This window comes from Lipotes vexillifer, unplaced genomic scaffold (assembly GCF_000442215.2).
Source record: "Lipotes vexillifer unplaced genomic scaffold, Lipotes_vexillifer_v1.1 scaffold42, whole genome shotgun sequence".
In the NCBI taxonomy this organism is placed as follows: Eukaryota; Metazoa; Chordata; class Mammalia; order Artiodactyla; family Lipotidae; genus Lipotes; species Lipotes vexillifer.
The window spans coordinates 1,196,078-1,217,987 of record NW_006783436.1 but is presented as its reverse complement, the minus strand read 5'-3'; the positions used below and the strand labels follow the sequence as shown (position 1 = coordinate 1,217,987).

Here is a 21,910-nt window from a genome sequence, read left to right as displayed (position 1 = left end):
CTCTTTCCCCTTGAGATCTGTCACGGGTCCCCCGCCCTGCTGGGCCCACACACAGAAGAGCTTCTCAGGCTGTGCAGTTTGACAGTGACAGTCAGACCTTTTGTTTCACAAGGGAGGATGCGTGAGCTCGGAGAGAAGTGACACAGACTGGCTGGAGGTGGCAGTTAGGGGGTGGTCCTCAGAGCCAGGTCAGAACCCGGGGCTCCTGACGACGCTCCTGTCACCTTCCTCAGAGTCCTCTGAAGCCAGGGGTCCACAGCCGGCAACTGGTCCACAGGGGACTTGGTCTACAGACCCATAGCCAGCAGCAGCGACTGGCGCTGTTCTCCACCTCGGTTGGAATAGAAGCCTACGGGGGGCGGGGTGGGAGGGGGGACACCAGCAAATGCCGGCCACGCAACACCCAGTTTGACGGGAGCTGCAGCTCCTCCCCAGTTGCTGGAGGCTCGAGTTAGGATGTTGAGAGCGCTGATGCTTTTGTCTCCTGTAGCTGCTGACAGCTGCCTCTGCCCTATGATTCTCCCTTAATTATGTCATCAGGAAAGATCAAAACCGCAGGCCTGGTTCTACATAAAACACTCTTTCTATTTTCAAAACCCATGACCTTAATGCATTTTCCCTAATGAACTATGAGTTCATGAATGAGTACTCAACTCTCTAGGAACAATAGAGCAAGAATTAAAATTATTTCTAAGTATTGCAGAACATGAAAAACAAAGCAATTTAGCTGCCAGAGGAAGCTGGAGACGTTGTAAATGTGGGTCTTTACCCCCCACTGGGAGTTAATTTAATGTAAGCAATTGGGCTTTGCTGTAAGGCTGTGGGCAGCAGCCTTCATCTGTCAGCTCCTGGTGCTAACAGTGCTTGAGTGACCGAGTTCAATTAACGTTTAAACTATCTTGATTACCTTAAGTAGGCTCTATCCACAAGTATTTGTTGGAACAGGTCTGGTAACAAGGAAATGGAAGTTCTTAAAAAAAATCATTTTGAGCAAAGAAAGATTTGGAAATTATCATCAAAGCCGCTGGTTTTCTCTCTCTCCTCCCTCTCCCTTTCTACTCTTTTTCCCAACAGATTTACAAAAACCATGCTCCCAAATCTAACCAATCAAGGATGTTTGATAGTCTGAAAGGACATACCCGGTCACACTTGGAAATGTTAATTAGAGCTACAATAAAGAGACCCTAGTGACCTTCCCTTCGAGAGTTAAAGTAATTTTTAAACTGCCAAACCAGTGCTGGTCTGAAAAGAAACAGTTGTTCAATATTGTGTCCTTACTTAAGGACTAAGGGATATAGTATCATTTACCAAGTGTTTATTATATGCTGGCCATCGAGCTAAGCAACTTGCATGACATTTTGTTGTTTGTTTAGTCCTCACAGCAACCCTTTGAACTAGATTATTATCACCCGTTTTTTGGGATGATGAAATACTAAAGCTCAGAGAAGTCAAGTAACCTGGCCAGGTCACACAGCTGATAAGTAGTGAAGCCAGTCTCTTTACTGATATGAAAAGGATGGATAAACCATGGGTGTTCACCATACTAACCGCAGGTTACTTACTGAAGCAATGAGATCCTAAGGCCATTTTTAAAAGCTTTGTTGCCTCACAAATCCTGTACCAGCCTCACTGAGTCTCAATACCTCGCCCCACTGTGTAGTAATAGCTTCCTGGAGCACCTGAGGAAATCCATTCTCTCCTACTTGAAGCCCCTGCGCACATAACACAGATGCCATCTTCATCTTCCCGAAACACAGCTTCCATCCTGCTATACCTCTACGCAAAAGCCTTCAGGTGTGTTCACTGCCCCAAGTCAAGACTCCTAAATGGCATCCAGGACCCTTCTAATCTGGCCTTAACCTCATCTCCCACTACTTTGCAACACACAGTCAAGATTCCCATGCCCATCCGGATCATAACCACTCCTTAAACACGGATTACACCGTCCCACTGGGAAGTGGTGCGTCTCTCTTGACAGCTGTCATTTTCGTTTATTTATATCTCACTCTTTCTGGTATTTTATTTTTTTAGTCTTGAATGAACTTCTTGGAGCCAGGAGCTGGATTTTATAATCTTTATATAAAAGTACAGAGCTTAACTATATAAACAGCTCATACAACTCAATATCAAAAAAACAAACAACCTGATTAAAAAATGGGCAGAGGTCATGAAAAGGCATTTTTCCAAAGAGGATGTACAGATATGGCCAACAGGCACATGAAAAGATGCTCAACATCGCTAATCACCTCATACCTGTCAGAATGGCCATCATCAAAAAGTCTTCAAGGGCTTCCCTGGTGGTGCAGTGGTTGAGAGTCTGCCTGCTGATGCAGGGGACACGGGCTCGTGCCCCAGTCCACGAGGATCCCACATGCCATGGAGCGGCTGGGCCCGTGAGCCATGGCCGCTGAGCCTGTGCATCCGGAGCCTGTGCTCCGCAACGGGAGAGGCCACAGCAGTGTGAGGCCCGCGTACCGCAGAAAAAAAAAAAAAGTCTTCAAATAACAAATGATGGCGAGGATGTGGAGAAAAGGGAACCCTAGTACACTGTTGGTAGGAATGTAGATTGATGCAGCCACTATAGAAAACAGTATGGAGGTTTTTCAAGTAACTAAAAATAGAACTACCATATCATCCAGTAATTCCATTCCTCGGTATATATCCAAAGAAAACGAAAGCATTCATCTGAAAAGATACATGCACCTCAGCGTTCATAGCTGCATTATTTACCAAGATAGGTTGCTTCCATAGCTTGGTTAAGTGTCCATCAACAGATGAACAGATAAAGAAGATGTGGTATGTATACAATGGAATACTACTCAGCCATAAACAAGAATGAAATTCTGCTGTTTGCAACAATGTAGATGGACCTGGAGGGTATTATGTTAAGTGAAATAAGTCAGACAGAAAAAGACAAATACTGTATGTTATCACTTACATGTGGAATCTAGAAAATAAAAACAGAAACAGATTCACAGATATAGAGCTCAAACTAGTGGTTACCAGTGGGGAGAGGGAAGAGGAGGGGAATAAAATGGGGTAGGGGATTAAGAGGTACAAACGACTATGTATAAAATAAATAAGCTACAAGGATATATTGCACAGCACAGGGAATATAGCCAATATTTTATAATAACTATAAAAGGAGTATAATCTATAAAAATATTGAATCACTATGTGGCTCATCTGAAACTAACATAATATTGTAAATCAATTATACTTCAGTAAAAGAAAAAAGTACAGAGCCTAGGCCAATGTCTTATACATAGTAATCTCTTATTTTAAAAGTTTCTGCAATAAACATGCAAATCAATCTTATTCAGGTAGGAGAAAACTTTACATGGAATGGAATTAATGAGCCTTTAATAAGGAGCCTTTAATAAGGGGGGAAGACTGGCAGAAAGGAAGTTATAATCCTTTTACTCATTGCAGAAACATTCAGCAAAAACTATTATGTGCCAGATATTGTGCTTGGACTTGAGAACACAAAGACTTAGATAAAGAGCCCCTGCCCCCATAGGTACAGTTACGATGAAAGGTGACATTGCTGTAACAGAGATACAGGTGCTCTGAGAACACAAAGGAGAGAGGACTGAGGGAGTCAAGGAGGGCTCCCAGGAGGAGGCAAAGCCTATGCTGAGCCTGGAAAAGAGGAATTAGGATGCCAGCCGAAGGGGCGTGAGAGTACAGGACGGACGACAACATGGAAGTGAGAGAGACACAGTATTTACAGGACAGCAATAAGTTCAGAGTAGTCAGAGCATGTAGCGTGTGTACAGGGTGAGAGGGGATAAGCGGGGGTCTTATACGACTGCTCGCAAGTTCTCTGAGAACATGATAAAGACGGCGGTTTCGGATTTACCTCCCAACCTCGAAGGAGTGGAGGGTGCTTAATCCGGTGGGTAAATGATCGGGCTCTGTAGTCAGAGGACCCAAGTTAAAATCCTAGGTCTGCCATTTTCCAGCTGGGTGACTTTGGACTAGCTACCCAATCTATCAGAGTCTAAGTTTCTTCTGTAAAATGAGAATCACGATCACTGTCCTTAGCACTACGACCTTTAAATGACTTAGAGCACTACCTGGCACCCAGGAAAGCTCAAAAAAAAAAAAAAACTTAAGCTACTATTATTACTGCTGTAAAGGTCTAATATTAGATGAAAAGAAAGGACAGGACAGTATTTTCTCAGCTCCATTTATACTGGGGAAAACACATAGGATCTAAGATCCAGAAACTTCCTTTGCATAGATTCTAGAACCACATTAACCTGGATTCCAAGTTTAGAAGGGTAATTTGGGGCATGCTAAGTAACCTCCTGGTGTCTCAGTTTCCTCATCTGTAAAACACGGATAATAGTAGTAGCTTCTTCAAAGAGTTGTTGAGGATTAAATGAGTTAATGCATGGAAAACACTCAGAACCACACATCACACAAAGTGGCAATAAGAATAAATACCTACATAGCATTTACTATGAGCCAGGCACTGTTCTAAATGTTCTTCACTTAACTGCATTATTCTTGGGACTTCCCTGGTGGTGCAGTGGTTAAGAATCTGCCTGCCAGTGCAGGGGACACAGGCTCAATCCCTGGTCCGGGAAGATCCCACAAGCCGCGGAGCAACTAAGCCCATGAGCCACAACTACTGAGCCTGCATGCCACAACTACTGAAGCCCGCGCACCTAGCGCCTGTGTACCGCCACGAAGAGTAGCCCTCGCTCGCCACAACTAGAGAAAGCCCACGCGTAGCAACGAAGACACAACGCAGACAAAAATAAATAAATAAATAAATTGAGGCATAATTCAGTTAAAACAAAAAAAAACTATATTGTTCTTTATATGCACTAAGCTAGCATCTGAAGGTAAGGGTTCCAAAACCTTTTCCCTCAGTCTTTGTAAAAAGAGAACAATAATTTCTGCCTTGGTTACTTATGCAAGAAGTAGGCTAATCAAGGTAAGAAATATTTATGCCCTTGGGAAGAGAGATGTCATAGAAAGCGCGGCGGGGGGGTGGGCGGTCTGGTTGTCATCACGCCTGAAGTCGTCATTCTGGAAGCCCAGCCTTACTGGGAGGCCACTTACCGTCAGGGGCAGTGGTGTTTTCAGAATTCGCTCTGCCCTGCTCAGCTTGGTTGACAGCTGTACCTCCACACTTTGTCCTTCGAAGAACACTCAAGGCTCGGTTTATTTTTTTAAAAGATCTGCTTCTGATAGTGGATCGCTCAAAGGGCCGTGCTGAGGACAAGAGAGAAGGGAGGGAGAGTAGCTACGCATTCACAGAAGTCGTCTTTTATGGACACAGCTGGTAAGACACGCACAACACATCGTGAACGGTGATTACGTCTAGGTGGTGGGAATGATAGAATTTGCTTATCTGTATATTCTCAGTTTTCTACAATGCAATATGGATGGTTTATTTAAAATCTGCTTGTTTTTTTTCCTGGGCTGGAAGGAATATAATAGCACTTTTCTCGAGCCACCTGGATGGGAAGGTAGGGACACCGAGGGAGTGATGAATCACTAGGTCTAACTTCGACCCCTTTCGCCAGGTCAGATTACACACATTTCTAATGATCTCAGGTCCTCGCGGTTTCATTTCACTCTGGAGAACTGGATGTTGGGTTGCTGCCAAAACTACCAGGATGTTTTTCCCTTGAAAAAACGTTTCTATAACTTTCCAGAGAGGGCAATCCCAAGGCCAAGGAGCCCATTCCCGGACAACCACCCCCTTTGACTCACCCCTTGTTCGGTTGCTCCGGCCGGAGTCCAGGGGGCTGTTTGGCTGACCGTCCTCTGCTGTGGACACGTAGGCAGGGTTGTCTAGGCCAGGCTCGTCTGTCATTAAGGAGATGGTGGCAGCTGCAGAAACCTCTAGGGAGAGTGCTGTTGCCGTGAGGCTGGCACAGCCGTCTGGACAGCCATCCTGAGAGTGCCTCTTCCTGTCTTTGGTGAGGCCGTAGTGGGAGGCACCTTTGCAGCTGCAACAAAACCAGCAGGAGGTCAGAGAAGGCTTTGCGCATCGTTCAACCAGGCCTCTTCAAGTCCACGTGCTTGCTACCCTTGGAAATTAACTTACCCCTGGTTCCTCTCCCTTCTCACATGGACGTAAGTCAGTATACACTTGCCGACCAAATGAATGAACGACTTGAAAGAACAAGTTTTAAAAGATGTCTACAGCATTCTGTTAAAGCACTCTCTACCCTGGCCCCTGGAACGCAAATTACGAGAGCTGTCACGGGGTCTACAAGACTGGGGCTTGAGGCTGGCAGTCTTCAACTATTTGGATGTAATTCCTTCTTGCTGGTGTTTATTTTGACCATGAAAGTCCTTAGTCACCCTCTCAGTCCCTTCTTTTGGGTTTAGTTCCCAAACCGCTGACCATAAATACAAAGCTCCTCCCAGATTCCATATTTAACTGTCCATGGAAACAGAAATGCCCTCACTACAAAGCCACAGGAGTTGGTTCAGCTTCACATTCTCTAGAGGCAGGCTTGCTGGTTTCCAGTCTCCACCTCTGGGGTGGTCTGAGCGGCCAGGACCAGGGGCTGGGGGCTCCCATGTGCTAAAAGCTTTCATGTCTTTTGACGTTGGGAAGGTAAAACAACATTCATGGTCTTTAAAAAACAGGTCTATCACCATGCATGTTAAAAGAGCAAGCGTAAGGGCCAGAACACCGAGGTTTGAACCGATCTAAGTCCATATTTTGCTATGGATGCACTTCCGTTGTCACTGGGCAAGTCGTCTCAGCTCTTAGGTTGGGTTTTGATCAGCAAATGGTGAGGATTTAACTCTCTCATTCACTGTGGTGAGGAAGTGCCGCAGCCAGCCAAACCACCTTCCCAGTGGTTATGAAGGCAAAAATCAAATGGGCGAGTCCCTTTGAGAAGTGGCAATTTGCATATAATGGACGTTAATTTATAAATTATTTTTACCAACTCACGACAGAAAACCTTATACGGTTGAGCTATTTTAATTAATGCTTTGAGAGCCTGTTTAGAGCGATGCTTATGAATGGAATCAAACAGCAGTCTGCAGTTGATATACACATGATTTATATGGCCTACAGAACCAGATCTATGGTTTTTGTCTGGATGGGAATCCTTGCTCTGAAATTTACCTAGCTGTGTGATCCGGGACAATTTTGTTAACCTGGTTAAACTTTCTAATCTGCACATACATCTTGGGTTGCTGTAAGGTCTAGTTGACATTAAGTCTCGTCAAGAGCTTAGTTCTATATGTCTTGCCAGATATATAGAACATTCTCAACAGATTGTAGCTAATTCCATAATTCAACCATTCTAAGATGCCTGTTTTGTCACATTTTAACTTCTCTGAGATTAGGATGCGTGGGTGACTGACGGGGTCCCACAGCTTCAGGCTGCCAAGCTGCAGTCATGACACAAATGCCACTGTCCAAGGAAACATGGTCACAGGTGTCCATCTCATCCCTTCCACTGAGTTGCCTCCACACTTGGTACTATGCCACTGAGTTTAATTGCTCTTCAATGTCTTAGAAAAGATTACATTATGATTAAGCATTGCAATGAAAAGTTACTGTATATATGGAAAGTCTCAAAAACGGAGCAGTGGCATGTAAATTTGATATTGGTGGTAAATATTTGTCGTTAGAAGGAGGGCAGCAATTTCTGATTTTCTTGCAAAGAGACAAGCAAATGCTTTATTTGCTTAGCAAGAAAGACACCCCCAAGGAGATGAAAAGTGATGTCACACTTTGTTACTGAGATCATCCAAAAGGACAGGCCTAGTTCATGCCAAACAGTACAACTAGAGGGCAGGAGAGGTCACCATATTTGTCTGAATGGATTTCAAAGTCTGATCTGACCAACCCATGCATTGCAGGGATATCTTTAAAGGTGTTTTGGAATGATTTAACCAGTGGCAGTTTTAAAATTTTCTTGTTAGGGGACTTCCCTGGTGGTACAATGGATGAGACTCCATGCTCCCAATGCAGGTGGCACGGGTTCGAGCCCTCGTGAGGGAACTAGATCCCACATGCGTGCTGCCGCAACTACGAGTTCACATGCCACAACTAAGAAGCCCTGAAGCCACAACTAAGACCCGGAGGAAACAATTAAAAAAAAAAAGAAAATATTTTTTTCTTGTTGGTAAATAAAATATGATGCTTCTTATAATCAATGATGATGATTTGATGAAATGTGTGTTTTTTTTGTTTTGTGTTGTTTTCTGTGGTACACAGGGCTCTCACTGTTGTGGCCTCTCCCGTTGCGGAGCACAGGCTCCAGACGCGCAGGCTCAGTGGCCATGGCTCACGGGCCCAGCCGCTCCACGGCACGTGGGATCTTCCCGGACCGGGGCACGAACCTGTGTCCCCTGCATCGGCAAGCGGACTCTCAACCACTGCGCCACCAGGGAAGCCCTGAAATGTGGTTTTAATATTAGTAGAAAAGGACTCTGATTTTACAAGCCTACATCCTTATCTTATAGAACATGAAACAGGCCCCTGGTTTCTAATGCTAGTTTTTCCCTCACTGAAAGAGTACAAGCTCCCTGCTTGAATTGGTGAGGTTTTACTCTTCTGATTAGCTACTTTGGCTTTGAATTGTTCTGCTTAAAAATAGCAAAGTGGTTGATATGAGAAACTCTAAAATTGGAAGAAACATTGTGTGATGGAAAAAATGAAAGCCAGCGTGCATTTGAGCAGCTCCAAAGTCATAAACATACGAGTGGAACACTTCTCTGTAAGCCAGCAGTATCGGGTTAACAACACATGGTTAGGAAGTTCCTAGGCTATTTCGTTGGACTGGAAACAGTATTTCTCTTCTTGGGGCAGCAATGCCCTTGACCATGTGCTCTGCCAGAGCCGGAAATGAATTTTCCAGTTGGACAAACGGCTGGCAAAGGCACAAGCCATGGCTTTCTGAGGTGACATAGCATATCCCAGTGGAAAAAAAGTAGCATCTTATTCTGCTGTCACATCTGTGAGAAGAGTTAAGGTATTTAAACATCTCTGAATCCCAAGACTATGCCATTAAGAAGCCATTTCTGTTTCAAATCCTTGGGGTTCCAAAGACACAGTTTAGTCCAGGAAAGGAAAACCTCATAAAATGACTTAGAAGCCTCCCCTCTGGCCTCGTATCCCAGACATCCTTACAATATCTGGGGAGGGTAGATTTAAACATTCAGACTCATAAACCTTGTATAAAAATAGTCTGCTAAAGAGGCTCAGACTTGTGCAATGTTGCTCGTTTCAGCTTCTTGGCTTAGCTTGAATCTGAGGCATAGGGTGATCTATGAAGGTAGCAGCTTGTACTTACTAATTATCTCTTTTGTGTTGACTAATCCTGGGGCCTCTTGATTTACAGGCACAAGTGAGGGGAGGAGGGGGAAAGAGCTGATTAGCCTTGGCCAGTACAGGAACATATGCTGAACCCTGGGTTGTGTTCAAAGCAAGCAGGATTTATTCTCTCTTTAGTTATCCCTGAGCACTAAGTACTCTCAGGTGGTGATGGGCGACGGCCATGAACTTGAAGGATGCACACAAGAAACACGGAAAGCCATTTTTCAACCACTTTGGATATGCCAACTGTTCAAAGCAACTCTGACGACCAGTTTTGTTAATAACAGAGTTGAGATCCTGAGCTCCTATATCAAAGTGAGTAGAGGCAAATCTGTCTTAATATAAGAATGCTGACACCGGGTAGGTGTGCCATGGAATTTTTACCTTTTTTGCAAGGATAGGCGGGGGGCGGGGGTGAAGTAAGAAGAGAAAATGACCCTCCTTGCAAAAATTCCTGAGTCCATGAGTTCCCTACTAATGGGGGTTGACCTGAAGCAGGATGGAACCCCGGCATACTTCACAGAGGCTCTGAGGGGCTCAGAGCTTGGCCAACCGGGTGGCACAAGCTAGTTTGCAGGGGAGGGCTCCTTTTGTTTCTTTTCTTTTTTTTTAAGGTTATTATTATTATTTTTGTAAGTCTATTGCATTTGTTACAATACTGCTTCTGTTTTATGTTTTGGTTCTTTGGCACCAAGGCATGTGGGATCTTAGCTCCCGGACCAGGGATCGAACCCACACCCCCTGCATTGGAAGGCAAATTCTTAACCACTGGACCACCATGGAAGTCCTGGGGAGGGCTCCTTTCTGATGACAGAAGAATAAAAGTGGTCCACGACAAACTGAGCCTCAATATACTCATTATAACAGTCTGGGTAACTACACAACCTCCCCTTGAGCCTTCTAACTTCCTTTGCATTCTTTCTTCCTCAGTTCACTTCTGAATTAGGTAAACATTGAGTCTACTCTCATACTGAGTTCGCTAATTGCCCAGTCTGCTCTTACTTGAAACCAGGGCTTGCAAATTCATATGCTAATCAGGCCAGGTGGAGGACTGTGTGGAGCGGTGCTGTTCCATTTCAAGGGTGCAGCAACCTCTACAGACCTTCACTGCATGTTGCCTCGAGAAGACCAGCCCAAGAGCCATTAATCGAGAAATGAAAGTTATCCAGATTGGAAAGGAAAAGTGAAACTGTCACTCTTTGCAATGACATGATATTATATATAGAAACCTTCAAAGACCCCACCAAAAAAACTGTTAGAATAAATGAATTCAGTAAAGTTGCAGGATACAAAATCAATACACAAATATTTGTTGCATTTTGATACACTAACAAAGAACTGTCAGAAAGAGAAATTGAGAAAATAATCCCGTGTACAACTGCATGAAAAATACCTGGGGATAAATTTGACCAAGGAAATGAAAGATCTGTACACTGAAAACTATAAGACATTGATGAAAGAAACTGAAGATGACACAAATGGGAAAATATTGTGTGCTCATGGACTGGAAAATATTGTTAAAATGTCCAGACTACCCAAAGCAATCTGCAGATTCAATGCAAACCCTATCAAAATTCCAACGGTGTTTTTCATAGAAATACAACAAACAATCCTAACATTTGTATAGAACCACAAAAGACCCCAAATAGACAAAGCAATCTTAAGAAAGAAGAACAAAGCTGGATGCATCACGCTCCTTGATTTAAATCTATATTACAAAACTATAGTAATCAAAATAGTATGGTATTGGCAAAAAGCCAGATGTAGATAGGTGGAACAGAGTCCAGAAATACACCCACACATATATGGTTAATTAATTTATGACAAAGGAGTCAATAATATACAATGGGGAAAGGACAGTCTCTTCAGTAAATGGTGTTGGGAAAACTAGACAGCCACATGCAAAAGAATGAAACTGGACCCCTATCTTACACCATACACAAAAGTTAACTCAAATAGATTAAGGACTTAAATGTATGACCTGAAACCATAAAATTCCTAAAAGAAAAACAGATGGTAAGCTCCTTGACATTGGTCTTATAGATGATTTTTTGAATCTGACACCAAAAGCAAAAAAAGGAAAAATAAACAAACTAAAAAGCTTCTGCACCACAAAGGAAACTATCAACAAAATGAAAAGGCAACTACTGAATGGGAAAAAATTATTTGCAAATCGTATCTAATAAGAAGTTAATATCCAAAATATATAAAGAACCCACACAGCTCAATAGCAAAATAATATGATTAGAAAAAGGAATATCTGAATAGACATTTTTCCACAGAAGACACACAGATGGCCAACAGGTACACGATAAGGTGCTCAACGTCACTCTCTAATCAGGGAAACTCAAATCAAAACCACAATGAGATATCACCTCACACCGTTAGAATGGCTATTATCAAAGAGACAAGAGGTTACAAGTGTTGGTGAGGATGTGGAGAAAAGGTGAGGATGTTCCTACTGCTGGTAGGAACATAAATTGGTGCAGCCACTACAGAAAATGATATGAAAGTTCCTCAAAAAATTAAAAATAGAACTACCATCATTTCCACTTGGTATTTATCTGAAGGAATTAAAAATGCTAACTGGAAAAGATATATGCACCCCCATGTTCACTGCAGTATTACTTACAATAGTCAAGGCATGGAAACAACCTAAGTGTCCTCTGATGGCTAAATAATGAAAATGTGCTGTACATGTGTATATGTATGTATACACACACACACACACACACACACACACACACACACACACCACGGAATATTATTTAGTCATGAAAAAGAATGAAATCTTGCCACTTGCAACAACATGGATGGACCTTAAAGGTCCTGCATCACCCGCTGCAGGAAGAGGTGATCACTGTCAGAGAGCGGCAGGCTCTCCTTTGTGTCCTCAGACAAGGCACCTGGGAGACGGGCCATCGGGAGCCTCAAGGAACCACAGTGCTCTGGCTCAGAGAAAGTCTGTGTCAGGGTGCTGGTGACCCTGGGGGCTGAGGGTGGGCCTCGGCCATGTGTGCCTCGCTCCCAATTCCATCTCCAGGGCCTCCATCCTGGCCCTCCTGACACCATGCCTCCAGGGCTTTGCAACACACCCTAGCCAATCTCCCTGTTCCCAGTCTTTCCCCTCCTCCCCACCATCCAATCCATCCTAACCACAAACATACCAAGACAATTTCTGTTTGCTCAAAAACTTCCCATGGAAATATTTCCCAGTGCTTACAGGGTCAAGTCCCAACTCCCCAGGCTGACATCCCAGGCCATCCCTGAGCCGTATTGATCATGGCCTCACCACAGGGTCTGGCAACACAGAAGGTGGCTGGGAAGAGCTAACATCTATTGGTCTACTGTGTACTACGCGTTATGCTTCACATACGTGGTCTTCTTAAACCCTCCCAGTGGTCCCAGCTGTCAAGTCAGTTAAACCACCTCCACTTCGCTGATGAGGGTGCGGAAAATTGGATAAGGCTTTCTTCCCCTCTACCTATCAGAGTGGAGCTGGGATTTGAATCCAGGCTATGAGGTCATGCTTTCTCCCCTCCCATGGCCTGGCCTCCAGCCCAGAGCATCCCCTGCACTCCAGACTCCTGCATCAAACTGCTCATGTCACATCTTCGCTCCCATGTCCTATAGGCATCTCAAACTTCACACATCCAAACACCCCAAGCCTCCCTGCTCTTCCCACTTCTTCCGTTTTACCTCACATCCTTCTTGTTGTTCAAACCAAAAACCCCAGAGTCAGCCCCGATTCCTTACTTTTTCTCGACACTCCAAGTATAATCAAGCAAGATCTATCCAGGATCGAACGCCTTCTCATCACGTCCACCGTCGCGGCCCTAGTCCAAGCCACCATCACGAAAGCCTGGGTTATTGCAATGGCCTCCTGAGAGGTCTTCCTGCTTCTACTCTCTCTGCCCTGCCCCGTCCTCATCTATTCTCAACACAGCAGCGGTGTGATCCTTTTAAAATGGCTCTCCATGTTACTAAAACACAAGGTCCTCACAATGGCCCACAAGGCCCTGTATTCTCTGTCCCTGTTACTTGTACCCTCACCTCCATCCCCCGCTCATCTGGCCTCCTGCTGGTCCTCACACTTGCCCAGCACGCTCCTTCCTGCTTCAGGGGCCTTGCATTCTGCTGTCTCTCCACGGCCCCCTCCACCCGTCTCCGCAATACTTGCTCCAGATTCCTGTCTGGTCTGCTCCCTCGCCTCCATCAGGTCCGTGATTGAAGTCTACCTTCCCTGAGTACGCTTTTTAAAACAGCAGCTTTTTCCCTGGCACGTCTTAACCCTACTTATTTTTTTTTCTTCCTCCTCCCTGCTCATTTTTTCTCTATAGAGTACAAACTCCAAATGGGGTGGGGGTGGGGGGAGTCTAGTTCCATAATTAAGCCAATAGAACCAAACTTTGAAAACTTTATCCCTTTAGGATCAAGAAGGCTTCATCGTATTGGTGCTTCGGAAAGAGGAAGCTCATGGATTCCCATGTCCCTCCTGGCTGACGGTCAACACACACCAGCCCTGCCTCAGCTGCCCAGTCAGCTCTGGGCACATCCTGCCACCCTCCATGGGGCTGGAGGGGACTGGAGGGGACTGGAGAGAAGGGACAAAGTGTTGCTCACCTGGCGCCTTTCAGAGGGTCCACATACCATCTAGATTTCCTAGGGCAGGCACTCAGCCAACATTTACTGAATTGAGCTGAAGTCCCCTTTTGGGTGTTCTGTCTATTGAAATCACCAAACTGGGAATTGATGATTCACCCACACAGTCCTGCTAACACGTAATTGTGGTTGGTTGTGATACCCATGCCAGTCTCCCTTTTTCCCTCAGCAAGCTCATGATTTCCCTGCACTCTGACTCGAGATGAGAAAAGTGAGAGCAAAGAGGGAAAAGTGAGACTTTTTAAAAATTCTTCTGTTTTCACATACTTCCCTGATAACTTTAATAGGATTTTATTGGGTCTGGGTTGTAAAACTATTATGTATATAGGAGGAATAAATAGTTGCCATATACCTTATTTTGATGGATTATGCTGCTACAACAGGATGGGTGACTTTGAAATACTTTGTTTTTTTCATTCAATGAGCACATAAGGAGGACCTTGTTTTTTTCATTCAATGAGCACATAAGGAGGACCCCCTGACAAAGAGGGTACAGTGATGTGGAACAAACTCAGGCTTTCAAGTTTAAATCATCTGGGTGTGAATCCTAGGTCTGCCACTACCAGTCTGCGACTTTGGACAAATTCCATGATTCCTCTGAACCTTATTTTCCAGATGTAAAATGGGCACAAGGTTTATTTACAGTGAGATTTAAAGATTCATGCCAAGTCCCTAACGGTACCTGGAATATAGTAGCAACTCAATAAGCAGTAGTCAACATAATTATTGTATATCAAGCATAATGTTAGACACTATGGATGCAAAGAAACATACTATACAGTGTATGCATGCGAGGAGACTGACATGAAAACAGAAAACTGCCATGCCACATTATCAGAGAGAGATAGAGGTACGAGCCAAGTGTTGGGAGAGCTCAGAGAAAGGGGCCACTCACTCTGCTTGGGGTAATCAAGGAAGGCTTCCCAGAAGAGGTGACATCTGAGCTGAGTCTAGGAAAATGAGTGACATTGGTCTGACAGACTAGGTGTGAATGTCACATTTAAAGACCCGAAGGATGCAAGTGCACGGTAGACGCCAGGTTTACTGAGTTCGGTGCAGACTTTATCCCAAGGGATAAAGTAGAAATGGAGAAAGTACAGAGCTGAAGTGATACCAAAGAGGAGGACAGATGCTGGGGGTGGTGGAGGCCGCCTGATTACCCATCTGTTGCCGCTTCTGGGGGTCAGCAGGGCTAAAGCCATGCCCATGGGCACAGGAGACAAGTGGGCATTGAGAAGTCGGATGCCAACACAGGAGTAGGAGTAGGAGAGAGCAGGAGGGACAAAGGGGACAACAGAAAGCTCCAAGTCACCTCCTCACGGAGGCTCCGTGACTGTCGTTTAAAGTGGATCGTCTCTCCCACCAGCGGCCACTTTCACTTCCCAGCGCTTAACATCTTTGGAAATGATTCTGTGTGTTTACTTACTTCTCTTTTTTGACACGCAGGCCCAGAGGACATGGCTCACGGGCCCAGCCGCTCCGCGGCATGTGGGATCTTCCCGGACCGGGGCATGAACCCGTGTCCCCTGCATCGGCAGGCGGACTCTCAACCACTGCGCCACCGGGGAAGCCCTACTTACTTCTCTTTCAAATCACTGTCTCCCCCCAAAAGTAAAAGTCCAACGTGTTTTGCTCACCACTAAATCCTCGACACTGCACACAGCGCTCACAGACACGGGGTCAGCCATGTGTCAGAGCAGCCTGAGAGATTCTGGGAACAGCTGTGTTTCTTTCTTGCTCCCTTTATTAGATGCTTTCTTTTTATGCTTTTAATTGTGTTTGCCTAGATACATTTTATTCCCTTTGATAGATTTTATTGAGGTATAATTGACCTGTAACATTATATTAGTTTGAGGTGTACAACATAATGATTCGATATTCTTATATGTTGTAAAATAGTCGCCACAGTAAGTCTAGTTAACATTCACAGTTAAATTTTTTTCCCTTGTGAAGAAAACTTTTAAGATCTACTCTCTTAGCAACTTTCAAATATGCTGTGCAGATTATTAACTGTAGTCCCCATGCTGTATAATACATCCCCATGACTTACTCTATAACTGGAAGTTCATACCTTTGGGCCCCGTTCACCCCTGCCTCTGGTAACCAATCTATTCTCTGCATCTGTGATTTTTTTTTTTTTTAAGATTCCACATATAAGAGAGATCATACAGTACTTGTCTTTCTCTGACTTATTTTACTTAGAATAATGCCCTACGCTATGTTTTTTCTAGCTCCTTTTATTAGATGCTTTCTGTTTATACTTTTAATCATGCCGACCCAGATATGTTTTCACTGTTGCAGGCTGTCTTAATTCTTTTTTTGGAGGAAGACAGGCTATGTTTTTTAAATACGTGATAATATTTCATGACTTTTTAAATGCAAAACACTAGAAATCTTTATTATGTTTAAGATAAAAATAAACGCATCAGTCATCTTCTTCCAAAACAGATGCATTTGAGCTCTCCAAGCCCACACTCCAGCAGGACCCACCCTTGCTGATTAAGTCCTGATCACTTTACTTGGAAAAGACTCAACACTAACACAACTTCTAATAATACGACCGCCCTGGTTTTCAGGCAGCCAGGTCCTAAGTACCAGCACTCTTTGGGGAATTTTCTGAGTTCAGATTGGATAATTATATTCTATATTTCACTCACTATACCTGCAGCTTCTGAGCTAATCTCTCTTTAGTTTAAGGATATTAAGTAAAGAAATTCTTCCTTGTTTGGATTACTTTTTCTCCTCTAGGTTAAAATTCATGTACTCTGGGATCGAATGATACATGGCCACTCATGAAGCTACCAGAAGCCATACATTAAAAAAAAAAGTCATTAGCACATTTGTGTCCTCATGGGTGAAGCAAACATCGGTTAGTAAGTAAAAGGGTCATCAGCTGGGCAAGCCCACCATCCGGGAGTCAGCTTAGGCCGAGTATGAACTTGAATGAAAGGCCCTCACCCTGCAGAACTGAGGGACTTGTTACATCACCACCAACCATGCTCTCCTTCCTCTCATTAGCCCCATTCTTCTGCCTCCAAACCGCGGGGAAAACATCCCCAGAAATTCCAACCGCCCCTGCCTCACTTGTTAATGAATCCCAGAAAGGGAAATTTAAAAGAAACTGGAAAGTGACGTGGAAGCGCAGGTCAAACTTTGGGCAGCTGGAACCCCAGTCCCTTGGGCCTGGTGAGGTGGGGTGAGGGGCAGGGTGCTCTTACGGTGGAATCAGCGCCACAAACAAATGGTCCGATGACAACTAAGCCAGCACGTGTGACTCAGTTTACCAAACATGCCGATGTGTTCCTGTGGGAGTGATGACCCGGTGCTGTACAGGCATGAGAAACAGCTGGCCTGTCTCTGCACAGTGTCTGTTTTTATTTTGGGGGAGGCAGGGAAAAGCGGATACTCTTTTACCTAATGTTAACAGCTCTCCTTTATTTTTTTTCTGTCAGTTTGCAGAGGTAGGTCTGTCAGACAACCCGTGGCTTCATCTTTTTATCCTTCAAATCTCAACTCACGTATTAATAACAACTTATAATTACAGCCAGCACTTACTGTACACTTACTGTGGACCAGGCACTATTCTATGTGCTTTATGCATATTAATTCATTCGGTCCTCACATTATCCCAATGAGGAAGATCCCTATCACCACTTTGCTAATAAGCAATTAAGGCACAGAGAGGTTAAGTAACTTTCCCAAGGTCACACAGCTGGTAAGTGCAGGGGCTGGGATTTGAAGCCAAAGCAGACCAGGCTTCTGGTTGAGGCGTGCACCTCGGGACTGTACTGTGGTGGCTGATGATCTGGAGGCGACTGCAACATAGCAGGCAGGGAAAAGGCAAGGAACATGAGAAGGTTCTTTATAACCACATACTCTTCACTACAGCTATCGTTCACTGCCAGCTACTGAGTGGCTGCTATGAGAAATACAAAGAGCATGAGCTGGCAAGTCTGGCCTGTTCTAATCAAGTCGGCATCTTCAGGCCTGCAGCTGACAGCCGTGAGCTTTGAGCTGCTTGCGTCTTTGCTTCTGCCCTGTCAACAGGGCCATTTGTCAGCAGAGCACACTTGGTGGGCCGGTGGTGGAGGTAGGCAGCTGCACGGTCCCCATGTGCCCTGAGGTTCGCTGTCTCCCTGCCGTTCTTCCTCTCCAAGCACAACCTAATTACCTGAGAAGAGGTGCTGCTCCAAGCATCCTAAGAGGCAGCTGCTTAAAACCATCTCCACCCGGTGGGTGCCTAACTTCTTGTGATTTACTTCTTCCTCCTCTAGAGGGAGCTCTTTAGTCCAGGTATTCAGATACTCAAATACACAGCATTTGTGGTGGCAACAATTTATCAGGGGAAAAGAGGCAGACGTATCCGTCCCATGCCACCTAGGAGTGCATCATCTCCTGTCCTATTAATAACAAGTCATAATAGTAATCACCTGAGCTGTGACTTATTCCATGTTTGGTCTTTATCATCAGGCGTAGTAGCGGGGCTTGTGCTATCAAACACTGCCCCAGCTGGCTTATATTATCCCCATTTTACAGAGGGGGGAAAACGAGGCTCAGAGAGGTTAAGTAATTTATCCAAGATGACACAGCACTAAGGCAAAGGAGCTGAAAATTAAACATAGCTCTGTCTGGGATTTTGTTGCTGATTTAAATTGTGTGTAACTATCAAGTTATCTTGGTCCTTAACGTGGGTCAGGCGGTTTTAGGCACTTTCCCCTCTGTTCATTCAATCCTTACAACCACCTAATGAGGTAGACGTAATTATCATGCCTACTTTGAAGATGTGGAAACGTAATACAAGGGTTCACTTGCCCAGGGTCACACAACACCTAGGGTGATTGACCGCCCCAGCTTGCCTTTGACTGGGTTCCTGAGATGTAGGACTTTCAGTTTTAAACCCAGGCTAGTCGCAGGCAAACCAGGATGAGCTGGTCACCTTATAAGGGGCAGAAGCAGAGTTTAAAGTCAGAGTCATGACTCCAAGGAACATGCTCTTCACCATGCACTCTATGACATTTGTTCCCTTTTATTTGGCCCAAAGTTTTAATAGAAACAAATGAGTGAGGTGGGAGCTTTTGTGGTTTCAGATGCCTCCCAGTGTGTGCTCAGATGACACCCTCTTAGCAGGGCCTCCGAAAGGCCACCCCCAAACCGCTGCTTCAGCTCAGCCTCACAGCAGCCCTGGCAGGTCTAAAACACACACAATTCCAGGGCTTTCCAGCAACTGGAAGAATAGACTCCGCTGTTTAATTAGGAAGACCCACACTGATAGGCAGGAGTGCCTGATAAATACCTGTGCTGCTCCCTGGGGTGATGCCTAAGAATTCCAAAGCCCAAACCAGATGTGAAGTTGACAGTGGTTAATGAGGGATGGTTGAGGGATGGGGCACAAGTCCACTTGCCAGGTCAATTCCTCACAGAGGTGTCACAATAGTTAACCATTCTGTGAGTCTCCAGCATCTTTGGGGTCACAGAGTTATTCTCCTGGACGTTTTGGGGGAGGGAGAGCAGACAATTCCCATACCATAGATGATTGGAGTTTTCCGTCAACTGTCCATGGATCAGAGAGAGGGGAGAGAGAGGAGAGAGAGGGAGAGAGAGGGAGAGGCAGGGCGGGGGGAGGTTGTTTTCTTTTCGGCTAACATTTAGGTTCATGCAATTCTTGGTTCCATTCAGAATTATCACCTTTACTTTTTTTTTTTTTTCCCCGTTGCGGAGCACAGGCTCCGGATGCACAGGCTCAGCGGCCATGGCTCACGGGCCCAGCCGCTCCGCGGCATGTGGGATCTTCCCGGACCGGGGCACGAACCCTGCATCGGCAGGGGGACTCTCAACCACTGCGCCACCAGGGAAGCCCTATCATCTTTACTTTTAAAACGCTTAGAAATGACCGAAGTCCAGCTTCTCGTGTTTTGGAAACTGGGCTATGGATCAATTGTGCTTTCTATTTCAGGGTTGAGTAGGACATATTTTTAGGGGAATGGGAAAGGGTGGCTTTCACGGTGGTGAGGGTTTCTAAATATCGGAACTGACCGCCCAGTGAGGTTTTCCGACCAACTCTGAAAGCAACTCTTTCCAGCTGCCTGGGATGAGTCTTTGAGGGCCTCAAATTTCTGTGAAGTCTGCACAACCCTGGGGGCTGTTCGAAGGTGACAGCGTGGCATGGGGATGGGGGAGGGGTGGGAGAAGGTAGCAGGGCATTCGAGTGGAAATCATTTCCAGATGACATTTTAAAGCGTTTCCTTCTTTCCTCAAAGTGCCCTCCATTCCAGCCCTTAGGATAATTATGAAATGCTCCAGTTTTTCCAAGCGCTTTTTGGGCTGGGTGTCCGGAACCCTCCTGGATGCACTTTACACGACTCTCAGGTACTGAGAAAGTGGGTTCCTCCTCACTGTGTGTCTGAGAATATGTCATGCGAAGATATTTGGCTCTTTTGTGCCAAATCTTTTTGCGTGAAACAAAACTCCTATTTTTCCAGCTAGCTTCTATTTGCTAAATGAGCCGCTTCTTCCTTGCAATATATTGAAAGGAAACAACCTGACTTCTGTGAATCATATTTCATTTCCCCAAAATTATGTTATGCAAATGGCGGAGGGAGCAGATGCAGGAAATCCTGACTCTCTTATTTACTTATTGGATAATAGAACACCTCTTTCTCCCTCTCTCTTGCCAGGCCTACTTTTCGGCTACGGCTCTGCCCGATTTCTTTGGTGTGGCACACAGTCACTGCACTCAACAAGGCTTCTGCAGTGGAGCACATCTGCAAACTGTCCCTCCTCATACGCAATGACCTCCACCACGGGCCTCTCACTTGGATCTGTTTGAACGGTGGCCACTCCGACTCATTTTATCCAATGATAAATCTAATCTCACGTCTAATTTCTCCGTGGATGCTTCATAGTAATCTCTCTGTTCTCTGAACTCACTCCTTCCTTCCACCAAACGTAAGCCCCAAGGCTAGGTGCTCCTAAGACTCTGCCCTCTAGTAGTGATCTAGCACAGAAACAAGACAGGCAGATGAACACACATGGTCTGAACCACACCTGCTTAACCCCAGGACTCAGTGTCTCATTACATGTTGACGGACACTGGTTACATCTCTTTGACTAGATTGCAACCCCCCTGAGACCATGTCTCCTGTATCCTCCACCATGCATACACAGTTGAGGGCATGATAGATATTCATGAAATATTTCTTAGTTTTATTAGAATCAAATAGAAATAGTCCCTTTCTTAAATTTCAAAAGCAATAGAGGTTCAGAGAAGAAAAATTTGAAAGTATAGAAGAAAAGAAAAAACCCATAATTCTACCCCCAAAGAAAATTCTTGCTAATCTGTTAGTATTTATTCTTCTAATCTTTTTTTCTAATCTTTTTAATACATAGACACACATATACATGTTTATGCTTGTGTTTCTTCCATAACTGGACCAAATGCACATTTTTAAGCCATTTGAGATTAGTAAATAAATATATTATCAGTGTATGGACACACTTGTTCCCCTATCCAGTGGTTCTTAACCTTATGAACAGAATCACCTGGGAAGATTTTTTAAAAAAATCCAGCCTATCAGGTACTTTAGACGAGTTAAATGAGAATCTCTACGTGGGTCTACCATACATCAGTGTTTTGTAAAGCTCCCCAGATGATGTCAGTGTGTAGCCTGGTTGAGAACCACTACCAATCCTTTCCATCTCACTGATTATTTTAACTGATTGAGTTACAGAATCTGCTTAGGACTGCCCATGGGCCAATCACTGCTGTGTGAATTCTTGAAATTTCTCACGCTTGATGTCTGAGTGACCAGGTGTCCCGGCTTCTAGGGTACTACTGAGTTATTTCCCTCACTCCTCCCAGAAGGCTGTGCTGGGAACCATCTGAGGACATAATGTCTGGGGTAGTGGGAACTGGGTGTGCAGCTCCCTCAGGGAAAG

The 21,910-nt window shown here is 44.8% G+C and overlaps 1 protein-coding gene across 2 annotated transcripts in view; it reads right to left on the bottom strand.

The window, feature by feature from the left end:
- The window catches only part of LNX1 (ligand of numb-protein X 1), a 146,409-nt gene that overhangs the window by 43,119 nt on the left and 81,380 nt on the right, over window positions 1–21,910 (bottom strand). For both annotated transcript variants that reach the window (XM_007456078.1, XM_007456079.1), the window contains 2 exons: window positions 5,734–5,972; window positions 5,077–5,229 (listed from right to left, as the gene is read on the bottom strand). In XM_007456078.1, coding sequence (XP_007456140.1) covers window positions 5,077–5,229; window positions 5,734–5,972 — 392 coding nt within the window. The remainder of the gene's footprint in view (window positions 1–5,076; window positions 5,230–5,733; window positions 5,973–21,910) is intronic.